General features: G+C 41.9%; 1 protein-coding gene across 1 annotated transcript; it reads left to right on the forward strand.

Moving 5' to 3' along the window:
- Positions 1 to 8376: 8376 nt before the first annotated feature.
- LOC147031751 (deleted in lung and esophageal cancer protein 1 homolog) lies at positions 8377 to 13321 on the forward strand. Its single transcript, XM_085849920.1, has 3 exons — positions 8377 to 8465; positions 12628 to 12768; positions 13145 to 13321. The coding sequence occupies exons 1-3, from the start codon at positions 8394 to 8396 to the stop codon at positions 13319 to 13321; spliced, it is 390 nt and encodes a 129-aa protein (XP_085706046.1). The 5' UTR covers positions 8377 to 8393.
- The last annotated feature ends 1782 nt before the right edge of the window (positions 13322 to 15103 follow it).

The following is a 15103-nucleotide window of genomic DNA, read 5'->3' on the forward strand; positions in this document are numbered from 1 at the left end:
TGTTCCTGGAATGTTCCGGAGGAAGTTTTGCACCAAAGGTCATAATCCTTGACCTTTGACCTTTAAACGCCACAAAGGTCAAATTTTCAAAGTTGTGGGAATCGAACCGGGTTTTCAACCTTCTTCAATGAACTGTCTCCAATAAGCTATTCATACGTATCCTGTTTCCTTATTTTAATGTCCACAACATTGTTTTGTGACCTTTAAAGGTTATGCAAAGGTCAAATTTTGAAAGTTGTCGAACCAAACCAGGTTTTCGACATTTTTGCAGCTAATAACCTGTCACTCGTACCACATCATGTTGATCATTTTTATAACTTGGTCAAAAATTATCACATTGTCTCATCCTTGACTTCTGAAACAATCTACATCGTCAAATACCGCTCGTGAACCATCGTCGTCTTCAGACTTGTATTTTCAGGGTTTTTTTTTTTGTACAAATTGTTGAAAGAGAAGTAAAAGTGGATGACGTGTTCGCCTGCAACATCATGCATTATTGATCTACAGCCTTCACGGTCAGTAAGATAGCTCAACACCATATGGATCATATTTATTGCAAGAGGGGCACCAGAGAACTCAAGTACAGTCGACACTTTTGAGTCCATACAATTGTGAATGACAAACGTTTCCTCTCCCCCAGCACCCCATAAGTTGGAAAGAAACAACATGGAGTCTTGAGATTGAGCTTTCGGTTTTCTTTCTGTGGTTTATTGGTGCCGAAAAGGAACCACAGGTAAATAAATCCCCAGTTGCATAGCCAGATAACTGGACACAACCAGTTCGGGTTACAGTGTAGGTTGATCCAGTGGCATCCACGAGAGTACGGCAAAAATACAGAAACATGACACGAGCCCCCATCGATGACTGGCTTGCCAAACAAACAAAATGGCGCTCTTCACTGGTGTGAAAGGGGAGCAGCTTCGGCCTTCAGCACATGACTAGCTTGACTAGCTTCGGCAATTAACGGCACTACACTTCGGAAGACATGCAGTTCGGTGCGATTAAATGACGTAAAACCGACAAACGCTTATGCACCACCTCTCACACTCCCAAACTGAAATATTGCTGTCTCAGCGATATGACACATTTTTTTGAAACTCAAGCACATGGCTTCACACCGGTAAACATCGGCATGAACAACAGTTGAGTTTAAGCGACCACCGACAATACTTGAGCGTCGATACTGGGATTCAACGTCAACTTGTGACATGTAGCTGAGCAAGGTAAGTTAAACATACCTGATGATGTCTTAATGGTTATGGTGGTGGGCTTGGGATCCAATTGGGATCCAAGAGTCCTGAGTTAAAATTTTGCTTGGAAATTTAATTAATACCAGGTGGGGTTGACTCAGTCTGTCGTTCTTCAGAGGTCAGCAAAATGAGTCTTTTTGTCTCAAGTCTTTGACACTCTGAAGCAAGTTCTCTTCAAGGATTTTCTCTGTATTTGGCTCCATTCATTGTTCCCTCCATCCTTAAAGTCTTTGCCGCTGAAAAGCATCTCCATAGCATGATGCTACCACCACCATGCTTCACGATAGGGATAGTGTTGGATGGGGGATGAGCTGTGCTCCGTTTCTGCCAGATGTAGCGCTTTGCATTGAAGCTAAATAATTCAATTTTCGTCTCATTAGATCACATAATCTTTTGCCTCATGCTCTCAGACTCTTTCACTTGCCTTTTTCCAAACTCCAGGTATGCTGTCATGTGACTTTTTCTCAGGAGTGGCTTCTGTCTGGCCACTCCCGCATAAAGCCTTGATTTATGGAGTGCTGCAGAGTCTGTTGTCCTTCTAGCAGGTTCTCCCATCTCAGCCAAGGAACTCTGTAGTTCTGTCAGAGTGGTCATTGGGTTCTTGGTCACCTCCCTAACCAAGGTCCTTCTTGCCCGGTTGCTTCGTTTGGGTAGACGACCAGCTCTAGGAAGAGTCTGGTTAGTTCCATATTCTTTCCATTTCCTAATGATGGAGCTCACTGTGCTCTTGGGAACTTTCAACACTCCAGAAATTGTTTTATACCCTTTCCCAGATCTATGACCCCTCACAATTCTATCTTGGAGTTATACGGACAGTTCCTTGGACTTCATGGTGGAGTTTCTGCTCTGACATGTACTGTCAACTGTAGGACCTCATATAGAAACATGTGTTTCTTCATAAATAATGTCCAATCAATTGAATTGGCCATAGGTGGACTCCAATCAAGTTGTAGAGACATCTCAAGGACGATAAAAGGAAATTGGATGCACCTCAGCTCAATTTGGAGTATCATAGCAAAGGGGTTGAATACTTCTTGACTCAAGATATTTCAGATTTTCATTTTTAATTAATTTGCAAAAATTTCTTAAAACATGTTTTCACTTTTGTCATTATAGGGTATTTTGTGTAACAAAAAATTAAAATGCAATCTATTTTAAATTCAGGCTGTGACAACAAAATCTGACAAAAGCCGAGGGGTGTGAATACTTTCTGCAGGCACTGGATGTGTATACTCAAATAAGCTTCCTGTACCAACACGAAAAGCGGTCTTTTCAATGTCCTTTTCTCTCACCAGAAATTGGTTAAAACTGTGGGCCAAATCAAGAATGCAAAAGTATGCTGTACATTTCAAGACATAGTCTTCATCAAAGGTCTCATCCTCGAGGATGAAAGCCACCTACACAAAATTAATTAGTACATCCAGGTGTTCTTTGGATAAGCATCTTTTCGAGTTTTGTTGTTCAAAGCTAGGTACTCTCAACAAAATTTGAGTTTCCCATCCCTCTTGCATACAAGTACCATTGGTGACGTGTACGGGCAAGAAGACTCTCGGATTATACTCGCATGATCTCAAATAATCATGTACCTCTTGCAATTGGTGTGGTGGCACACGTTTGTGAGGGTTCCTCACTAGAACATCATCTTTCGTATTGATTCTGTTTTTGGTTGCATTGAAAAATACCCATGACCTCCTCTGTTTTGCAGTTGAATGTGTCACTGTGTTTTGGTTCGAAGTTGTGTTAATTGTCTCTGATGATCAACATCCAGCTCCACACCAACATCCATTTACCAACATCCAGATCAGCAACCACAGCTGCTGACCACTTTCGGTTGACAAAATGTCTGTGTCGTAACTGTCTACAATGACAGCCTCATTTGATCCAAGGAACACAACGTCATCATTTGGCTCCATCTTCGCAGGTCCAACCATTCCGATAAGCATTCTCGGCTTTATGTAAACACCCAGTCTGTAAAATTCGTGACTTGTACCAGAACTTGACCACATCAAATCACGGTTACTTATGAAGGTCCCAATCAAAGTCCAGTTTGTAATGTGGATAGAGCAACACCAAATTCTTCCACAAACGCTATGAAATGGTTTCCACGAGATGGTCACACAGATACTCCCATCACCTGCATCGACCAAGCTGGTACTAAAACTGGCTTTTTACTTGCCTCTCTACCCCAACAGAGATTCTCCAATGCTTCACTTACTCTAGCTTATTCATACAAGGTCAAAATCAGTTCTCCATATGTTTCATTTCTCAGAAGATGCTGCCTCATCGATATCAAATTAGCCGTAATTTTGTATGTTTGTGTGTTTCACATAGGTTTAAGAAGACAGCGTATATAATGTAGATTGTATCCAACCGATTGGCCGAGCCGAGTTTTGCATCCCACAATGATTGGCAAATCCACTGACCTGAGCCAAAATCGATTCGGCTGATGACCTAACCAACTCATCCACCAAGTTTCATCCCAATCCGTACACAACTTTTTGAGATATCGTGCGACATATCGTTTTTGGCCCGATCTCTCACTGGTGAAGAATCACTTAAACATACATGGCAAGTTGGAGGTGATGAAAAACGGGATGGTCGGTTTCTAAAGCAGGTTTTATTTATTTTTAGATCCTCGTGGAGGATCTCTAAGTCTGACTCACGTTGTAGTTCTTCATCTTCTTCTTGTGGACTTTTTTGTTTCACAGCCTATAGTTTTCATCGAAACTTCCTGAAACTTGGCATATATATGTAAAAATACCCTGCGCAGACAGTAACCATCTCCGATTTTGAAAATTCCTCCGAGAAAAAAAAGTTATGATGACAAAATATCTCCGCTAATGGAAATTACCCACAAAGTTATCTCCGAAACTAGGCAAGCTTTGTGAATTCTGTTTGCGGGAATCGAACAGGGCATTAGCAGAGATGAATTGCCGCACATATGATACATCACTATGACGTCATATCAATTTTTATGATGGCAGTCCTATTTTTTGACATTTTTTGTTTCACAACCCAGAGTTTTCATCGGATCTTCGTGAAACTTGCCATGTATATGCAGAAAGCCCACGCGCAGGCAGGAACCATCTCCGATTTTGGAAATTGTTCCGAGAAAAAAAGTTGATGTCATAATTTCGCCGCTAATGGAAATCGCCGATACCATTATCTCCGAAACTAGGCAAGCTGTTTGAATTTTGTTTGCGGGAATCAAGCCGGGCATTAGCACAGATAATTTATCACAAACCTGATACATCACAATGACGTCATATTCGTTTGTATGACGTCATCATTAAGAGGATGAGGATCTCAGCTCATTTGAGCTTGTTTAAAATTGATCTTTACTTTCCATCAGATACGGGTTTTGACCACACTAGAACGGGGGTCTGCGAGTTTTCACCAACAAAACGGGTCAAACCCGTAAAATTCAGGTCACTTGCCATGTCTGCTTTAAAAAAAATATTATTGTCTCCAAATCCGGATCTTCACCAAAATCGAATCAATTTGTCCTCGTCACACATCCAACCTGCCCACCAAATTTCATCCGAATCCGTCCACAACCTTTTGAGATATTCTCATGCACATAAACAAACAAAACAGGCAAGGCTAAAAAACACAACCTTCGACACCAAAATTAGGGTAAATTTTTGGGAATAATACACTACAATACAATTATGTTATACAGCATGGTATTATACCGACCGTCGTGAGCCGTACGTACACAACAACCACACAACCCTCACTCAAGCACTCAAACTTCCCCCTACCATGTCTGAGCGTACGTAATAGATATATGGGCCCACGGCCCTGAAGGAAAGCTCCGGTAGTTGTTGGGAGGATGGATCGATTCTGCACGTGGCTTTTGCTTAATCTATCTATAATTCCAGCAACGTGTGTGTGTGTGTGTGTGTGTGTGTGTGTGTGTGTGTGTGTGTGTGTGTGTGTGTGTGTGTGTGTGTGTGTGTGTGTGTGTGTGTGTGTGTGACCGCTGTTTCTCAACAACCACTGGTCCGATGTCATTAAAACTTGCCAGGTATATTGCTGGGGACCTGAGAGTATGTGCCTTTTCAAGGTTTGATATTAATCGGACAAGTGCTTTCCAAGTTATGGACATTTATTTACCAACCAATGACAAGACACGTTGCTGCGGCCATTTATTTACCAACCAATGACAGGACACCTTGCTGCGTTGGCGTGGCCGATGGGGAAGAGAACATCAGCTGCGTTCCCCATTACAGGTTACAACATATGGATTTCCGGATAGTGATGATTTTGTGTATTCTAATAATTTCTCGATTTCTTATCCGTATTTATAGATAAACGCAATGCCCCAATCCAGTCGTCGTTTACGACAACGAAGGAACGGCCCGTGTGGTTGTTTGAAAGTTTGTTTTTTTTTTTGGTTTGCGCGTACGGTCACACACGTCCGGCCACGCGAGAGCGAAGGGACGGCCTGTGTGGATGTTTCTGGCAAGTGGTTTTAAATATATATATTTTTTTTTTGCACGTACGGCCGGGCACGTTTTTTTGCATAGTGCAGCATCCGGGCACTCACGTACGGGCACGTACTAGTATGTTTAATTTGTGAAGGTGGCTGTCATCCTGTGGGATATAAAAATCGTCAAACAACAACAACAACAACAACAACCACCACCAGCACTTTGTCACTCGGTACGTCAGACTCCCGCTTCCACACACACAGCTTCAATCGTCATTCATTCCCGCCTTCCCTCAATGCATCTCGGAAGCAGGCAATTTTTTATTCGTTCATTCGACGTTCTTCGATCGGTTTTCCTGGTCGTGTGAGGCGATATTCGTGCGTCGTTCGTGCGTGTTTCTGACGAGATGATTTTGTGTGTGTTTTTTTTTCACCCCAAAGCCAAGCGCTTTGAGCGATGGACATTTTTTTGCTTTCACGTCGATATTTAAATAGCGAATGTGGAATTTTTATTATATAACGCTCTCTTTTGAGGGTTTCAAATTCATGTGCTTTTTATTGATGTTTGTCAATGTTAGAATTCGCTCTTAATCAATATGTAGGGTGATGAGGAAATTTGAGATTTACCTGAAGAAAACAGCCAGGTGATTTGCAGTTTACGGGGAAACAAGCCGGGAGGCGACGATGGTTCGCGGGCATTATTGAACAATGTTACGATAGGTACAATTGAGTTAGTGGAAGCTTTTGAGGAAGCCCTTCTGTAAAAACCTATCTCTTCCGTCAAAATTGACCGAATCAAATCGGATTTTTATATGTTGTACTTATGGACATTACGCACAGCTTCTAGGAAATGAAATTGCGAGAAAAAAAAATCGAGAAAATAAATAAATAAAAGGTTCAAGTGGGCGTGGCTCCACCCACAAGGTGCGTGGGACGCCCCTCATGCAAAAAGACATAACGAGACCATGATATCTAACTTGTGTCCAAGTTTCGTCAAGATCGCATCAAACGTCACGGAGCTATGCTCGGGAGAATCACAAACAGATAGACAGACACACAGACACAACGAAAATAGTGGTCACTGCTGGTGCCGGCGAACCAATCGTGCAGCATCCTATTAAAGATATATATACTAGTACATGCCCGTAAAAAAAACAACAACAATTTAATGAATAAATATTCAAACCGTGAGCAAGAAACAACCACACAGGCCGTTTCTTCGCTCTCGCGTGCCCGTACGTGCGTGGCCCGGAAGTTCGCATATTATTCGCAGTTACGATTATTCACAATTTAGTTTTAATGCCCAAATATTCAATTAGCGCCAACGTATTTTGCCTTTTCGCAATGTCATCGCAAGGAAAAACAAAAAGAGAAGAGAAGAGAGAAAAAAATTAATTACTTCCTGGTTCGGAGCACACCAGCTCACTCTGATGTTACCGAAATTTATGCACCGTCTAATTTGAAAACGATCATAACTTGGGGCATAGTGTTTATCTATAAATGCGCATAAGAAATCGAGAAATTATTAGAATACACGAAGTCATCACTATCCGAAAGCCCGTACGTTGTAACCCGTAATGGGGAGCGTGACTGAGCTTCCCTTCCCCCATCGGCCACGCCCACGCAACAACGTGTCTTGTCATTGGTTTGGTAAATAAATGGCCATAACTTGGGAGGCACTTGTCCGATTAATATCAAACCTTGAAAAGGCACATCCTCAAGCCCCCAGCAATATACCTGGCAAGTTTCAATTAGATCGGACCAGTGGTTGTCGAGAAACAGCGGTCACAGACACACACACACACAGACACACACACACAGACACACACACACAGACACACACACACACAGACACACACACACACAGACACACACACAGACACACACACAGACACACACACAGACAGACACACAGACACACACACACACACACACACACACACACACACACACACACACAGACACACACACACACACACACATTGCTGGAATTATAGATAGATAAAGTAGCAGAGTACCCATTCTATGGGCGTTCTTGTTTCAAGCATTCAATATGTTCTCCTGACACGCCTTTATTTGGGTGGTATATAGGCAACTGATAGCTGCCTCAATTGCTCCCCCCAAAAAAAACACAAATCCATTGCTTATAATTCAAAAACACCTCACGGCACTGGAAAATGTGGGGACAGCAATACAGTACACCACTTTAAATGGTTGGGAATTTGTCATACCCTCCCACAACTGAAGGCGGTGTGACACAATGCAGCTTTACACAGAATTTACGTTCCTCCTCTCCACCCCCCCCCCCAAAGAAAACTGGCAAAGCGAAAAACACCTCATTACACTAATTGGGGTCATGGTGATCCGATGTAGCAAGTCTGGATTTAATCTGCCCAGAACTGTAGGAGTTGCGTGACAAACAAACACACACAAACGCTGGTCCGTGAATTATAATGACAAATGGCCAAGTTAGATTAAACAAAGAACAATTGAATCTGGCACACATTTGGTGGATTTAATTTATCAGGCGGAAAGTTAATTTCATGTTTATATTCATTTTCCTCCACAACAAGTGCTCTTCAATTTTCCATCTTCTTGTTTTCCTTCCATGTGCTCTCAAGTCTATGATGTTTTTTTCCTGCAATATTGACTGTTGTAAGGCTTGTTATCTAAACCTTTTGATTTGACATTCAGGATTCTGAACAATAATGGCGGAAAACATATCTGCACCCATGGAGCCAACCATGTACTTATCAGAACCAACATCAAAAACGTCTCAGGTTGTATAACATCATACAGTGGACATTGATTAATCAAAATGCATGGTGTAGATTGCAAATACCACTTGAATGTCTCCTGCTTATCCTGTGTACTCTTCTTAACCTTTGGGCTTGACCAACCCAGTCTCTGCCTCTAGTTGTTTGCACCTTATTGACAAATATTGTTGTGGAAATGACTCCTAGGGGGTTACATTGCTCAGTATAGTTCAGTTATCTCTGTAGTAAATGTAAATAAAGTGAGCCTGAGGTAATTTGTCATGATATGAGGTATGTGTCACTTATATGTCTCATCAGACAACGTCCAGCCTACCCAGTGTATGTGTCGAAAAAACACCAACCCCATGACCTTTTAATTTTATGTTTTACCCTTTGAAAGCTGTCTTGAATGTCTCTTTTTAGCGTCTGGGTAGCCTGCAGTTTAGGCAGGATAGCCACACTCCAGCAGGACTGAAGAAAAGGGGAGGGCTGCCCCAGAGTGACAAGTAAGAGATGGACGGTCCTCCACCCATCAAACAGATTTTCGGGCTGATGATGAGTGAGAGGGGGAGGGATTGGTACATCAGGGTGTGAGGTGGGGACCAGCGACTTTAAAAGCACGCATAGCAGATGGGGGAAGCAGCAGATGCTTGGGACTAACCCATGGAGAGGCTGCGTGAAGACTGCTCTAACTGCCACCACACTCTCACTGAGCCAGCCACACCGTGTCATGCCAGATGAACATGATAGAGCATTTTCACATGGAAAGGTGACAGTCAACCATAACATGTCATTTCTTGCAAGTTGGCCACAAATTTGACTTGGATGGGAGCCGAGTCCAAGACACAATGTTCAACAAACAACACAGATTGACACTGGAAGCATGGCATGTCAAAAGCCGAGAGGGTAGTCTAACTGAGGAGACTGTGGCCATACCCACACAATACACACCTCTGATGTGAATGGCAAAAATTGAATGGTGCAAGCAACTGGACAAAGTGAGCAAAAAAATCAATGCTCGATCCCCAATACCACACACACATACACAGGACACCCAATGGAAATTCCACCAACAATGCAACCTACACATCATAATGTTCAAGTCGATTGATATACAGTATTCAGTAACAGTGCAAATATTTTAGAGCGCTCAACAAGTGGCTTAAGCACTCAAGGAAGCACTCCAATGAAACGGTTGATAAGGAACAGCTGGTTTGGCAAGCAATGATCTGTCATATGAAACACCTCCCTGAGATGGCCAAGCAATGTCCGAATTGGACAAATGAACACGTTTTTACCAGTCTAAACTGCTGCTAAGCTCAATTCTGGAGCTGAAAATTTGGAATTCGGTTTAACTCAAGAGAATTTTGAGGTTATGGCATGTGCAGAAATTAAATAAAGCCACAAACGCTGTCATCTCTGGGCATTTATAAGTATTGCAATGTACTCAGCGATTTGTAGCTATGATGAACAGGCATTCAATAATATGACAGAGGAATGTGACAAAAAACTTCATCGTGAAGAAATTGTTGCAGCCTGGTCCAAGTCAAGAAATGGTTTAGCAGGCCAAAAAACATGGCGGCTTCAGACCCCAGCGAAGAAACCCAGAATACGCTTTAAGACCCCAGAGAGCGAGGTGGCCGAGGATGTGCCTGATAAAGGATATAATTAAATCATCATCATCATCACACCATTTGAAAGCCTTTATCCCTGAGCAGGGGTCAGCTTTTTGCGGGCTCCAATCATGGTACCCTTTGTTGGGGCAATGTTTTTACAGCTGGATGCCCTTCCTGATGCCAACTCTTGAGTCGCCTTCGACCCTGCAGGGATAATTACCAATATACTGGTGCTCATTTTGCCGACCTTCAGAAGGATGACAGGCTGGGTCAACCCCCCTGATGCTAACTCAGCGGCCAGCGGGGCTTGAACTCAGGACCCCAAGGATCCCAAGCCACCGCCTTAACCACTGAGCCACACCAGGCTCATAAAGGATATAATTAAATAAGGTTGTTAATTATCTTTAAAGGGTGTTTTAGAAGGGTTAAAAAGGGTGTTTTAATTAACCCAAACACCCAAGTTTCTCTCATGCACTTCCTTGGAAGTTTCAGGTGACTAGCTTTCATGGTTTTGGAGTTATTGAGGACACACACACACCCACACACACCCACACACACGCGCGGTTTCAAGCTCCTCCATATTATTCTATAAACTGAATACTTTAAACTCTTCCTTTCCTGTCGTTTTTCTTTTGTCCCTGCTCCAACAAATTTTGTTATCATGTGTTTCATCTCTTTGTAGATTCTCCTCCAGCCCTTCTCTTAAAAATAGCTCGTATTCATTCCTCAATTCCCACTGCAAACATTGCTGCAACATTGCCCCTGTCCTATTTAATACACTGTTCTGATAAAAAGGGACAATCTAATTTGTTTTTTTTACAATGTGAGAATTTGCGAATATTTTGCAAACTCACTGTGTCAAAACTTATAGTATGAAAATTAATTTAATTACATGAATGTCATGCCATTCATCATATGTAGTTGTAGTTTATGTGTGGTTGATGATGTCACGAGCCGTGTTCAGAATGTCACGAGCATGCTTTCCATCTCATAAATATATGTCATGGTTTATAACAATAATACTGTTTTGTATTATACTGAGTTGTAAATCACTTTGATTCTATCCTGCTCTTCTCTTACATTTTCCAAAATGACGTTCATCACTTCTTAGGTGGCTCCGTTATTGCACAAAGGTATTGTGCAAGTTTAGTCTCATCGTGGAATGTGGGTTAAAAAGGAAATCTTTCTTTTGTATCTTTTACAGACATGTATGTGGAACCAACTTAAATAAATACATATTAGAAAAGAAAACGGTCATTATACAGGGTGAGTCAAAAGTAGCGCCCGATTTCTGTTTTTTTTCGGCTGTCAGATATTTTCTTGGATGTCATGTTGTTAATAAGTGTCTTGCAGATGATTAATTTTCGTAATATATTTATTTTTGATTTTGTTTTGCAGGTTATTGCTGCGAGTTTGGAAAGTTACTGAATTTGCACCAAATTGAGCTTAATGGCACAATTAACAGACACAATTGTGTCTACTGGGCTGCGAATAACCCAAAAGTGACAGTTGAGAAGTAGGTAAATTTACCTGGAGTGACAGTTTTGGCAGCCATATTTCCATTAGGGATAATTGGACCCTTTTTCTTTGAGGGATCTGTCTGCCGAAATTTACCTGGATATGCTGCAAACCTTCTTTTGGCCCAGGGTACAAGATCAGAACTGTTATTTCCAGCATGATGGAGCTCCACCTCATTATGGATGTTATGTTCGTCAGTGGCTTGATGAAAACTTTCCCAGAAAGTGGATTGGCCGCCACGTCTGATCGAGTGGCCGGCACGCTCCCCAAACCTTACACCTCCAGATTTCTTTCTTTGGGGGCTCATGAAAGATCTTGTTTATCGCGAAAGGCCTCGTACCATTCAGGAATTGAAGGCTCAAATCACTGCAAAGTTCGAGGAAATTGATATCGAACTCTGCAGACGTATGTGCCGCTCTGTGCCTGCTCGGCTGCAATTGTGCATCGATCACGAGGGAGGGCACTTTGAAAATGGCAAGTAAAACAGCTTGGTACAGTTCCGTAATAATTTTTTCTTGAATAAATGGTTAGATAAACATGTCATTCATTTATTTCTACCTTCTTGTAGACTGTAATACAAATGGCAAACAAACAATCAACTGACAGAAATCAGGCGCTACTTCTGACTCACCCTGTATATCGTAGTGCATATTTAATCCTTAAAATAATGTTTTATACACCAACAGTTTAGTTATTATGGGAGATTAAAGTGATGTGCATTTTATAATGGGTAATAATTAAGTCTGGAGATGAAACAGAGAGGTCAAAAAATAAACTTTGTGATTTGTTTGGTTGAAAGGTTAAAAGTGTTGTTCAAGGGGTATTTATAAAATGGATTTAAAACTTAAGTAGAAAATCTCTAAATCACATTCATTGATCTTTAATCTCATGAGATGAACTTACTTCATCACTTCCTAGGTGACTCAGTTATTGCACAAAGGTGTTGTGCAAGTTTGATATCACAATGCATGATGGGAGACTTGATTGCTACACCGTTGACATCACAATACAGTACTTTGTAGAGTGATGATCGTTGCTGTTGTGACTTGCAGGAGATCTCACACATCCTCGCAGAGGTTTTCCGTGACAGGTATACTGAAGAAATGATAGATGACCAGATTGTGGTAAATCTGGAAAAGTCTTCAACAACAGATGATTCTTTCCACGAGCAGTATGTGAAACAACTCTCAGAGGTGAATGCAAGCTGTTGATTATCAAGGAAAGACTGAGAGCATGATGATGGAATTTTTTGCTTTCCAATGAACTTTTTAACCACAGGGAACATGGAATTTCATTGAAATGGCACTGTTTGTAAAGGAGCAGATATTCATTTTCTCTGTACACAACAAAGGTAGATAATCATCTTTACAGTAATCTTCTGCAATTTCTCAGGGGGATCTGAAAAGATTTTCATCAAATCTCATCAGATTTCATTAGAAATGCATAGGATTTTTTGCAAGGGCAAGTTTCTTGTGTTTATTTGCACGAAGTGAGGGGAAAACGAGAAAGCATGCTGTTCACTTTCTTACTCAAATTATTTATGTACTTGTGTGCTTTTGCCATGGATAGTTGCGTGCAGAGCATTTGAAGGAAATGGCAGAGATCGATCAGCTGGAGAAGCATATCGTGCAGGCCAGAGCAAGGGCCATTGCCGATGAAACGAGTGCACAAATGCAAGCAAAGGAGAAAGGATATAATGAAGGCAAGTTTCACATTACAGATGTTTCCTGCAACTTACTTGATTAGCAAATTAAGAAAGAGCCAAATTGGCATTCAAATTATCTAAAGTTTGCATAACCAAAGCAAATGTTGTTCAAAGTTCATGTTCAAGCTCGCAATTTGAGTGCAATATTGCAATCAACGAACACTCTCATAGTCAGTACATGCCTCTTAATAGGATCCTTTCATCCTTCCCTGTTGAGGCTGGGCTTCCCAAGACAGTTTATTCGGCCCACTCCTATTCCTCATCATCATCAATGATCTTTCTGATCCTCTGGAAAATCCTGCTTATCTCTTTGTTCTGCTGCAGCATCTCTCATCCTTCAGATAGACAGACAGCAGCTTCTTCCTTATCTGCGGATGTTGATAAAATGAGGAGCTGGTCCAAAATGTGGAATAAGTTTCAACTGTGACAAATGTCACACTCTAAAAATGTTCTCCAAAAAGACCATCTGATGAACCCTCCCATCGACTTCCTTAACAAACCTCTTGAAGAAGTTCAGGCACTCAAACTTTGGGCCTCACCATCAGCTACAGTATGTTGTTTCTTCGACAAACAATATTGTCACATCAGATGGCCTCCGAAGGCCTCCTCTTTCTTAGACAAACAATATTGTCCAAACTTAGACAAACCTCCGAACTTATGTACAAGAAGAGATAAATAAAGCCTAACCCAACGATAGCGTTAAATAGCGGACTCTCATATGACGAACAAAGGGGACAAGCGAGGACTTTAGCAAGGCACAAAGGTTGCCACTGTTGGGTGTGTAGGTTGCCACAGGATGATGTGGTACGGAGCGATAAATGGCAATGAGGAAGACGAGTTACAATGCCGGGGAGATGCTGCGATGTGATGCCTTCTCCTTCGGGTCACGAAACAGAGAGAGGGATGTTACTCTCTTGAGTGTCCAGCTAGGACTGGCACACACAAGGGTGGCTACAGCCCTCATAAACTCTCTGCTAGCAGATGCATAGCAGATCCATCTCATTTGCCACCCGCTGCGATGGGAGGCCCCCAATTAAAAAAAAAAATTCTGCCTCCCTCCAGGATTTTACAGCCGTCGTTGCCGCAATGGCTTGTGTTGCGCTGGCTAAACACTTCATGCTGTGAATCATGTGAAGTGCTCACCCGTATGCCTTTCTTCCCAAGTCCTTACCTCTCCTTGTTTGAAACAGGAGGTTTTACACGCCACGATATTGCTCCATAAGGAACGCTCACTGCCTCCTCAATGCATGTTTTACAAGATGACTTGCTTCTGACATATATTTAAAGGGGAATCTTAATCTAACCTCTGATCACACGGTTCATGCCAAAGTCTGAACATGATGTATGTATGGACACCCCCATCCCTCCCATGTAAAGCAGCCCCCTCCTGCGGAATCTGAGGCTCCTGCCAATGTTCTCCATCGGAACCCAATATTTCGGCCTTAACTGGGTCTGTCACATACCTCACAAACTTATCCACTAAATTAGAGAAAGCTGTGGGAGGTAACCCACAAGCTAACCTTACCTCTTCTCCCTTACCATTCTACCCTCTTAGTTTCAATACAATTATCATTCTAAAATTCGCATTTTGGTGTCTGTGTGTCTGTCCTTCTGTCTATCTGTCTGACCATGATACATTCGGTCGTTACTTATCCAATCTCAACCAAACTTGCCAGGGGGATTGTGGTTGGTTAAAGAGATTTCATTTGCCCCCCCCTCTCTGGGGAGTTTTCCACCTTGGATGAACTCCATGATCATGTGTATAAATGGATAATTGTGGTATTTCATGAGGCACACCTACTGGAAGTAAAAATTATTATAAC

Source organism: Eptatretus burgeri, chromosome 2 (assembly GCF_056783735.1).
Source record: "Eptatretus burgeri isolate ZD-2024b chromosome 2, Ebu_testis_v1, whole genome shotgun sequence".
NCBI lineage: Eukaryota > Metazoa > Chordata > Myxini > Myxiniformes > Myxinidae > Eptatretus > Eptatretus burgeri.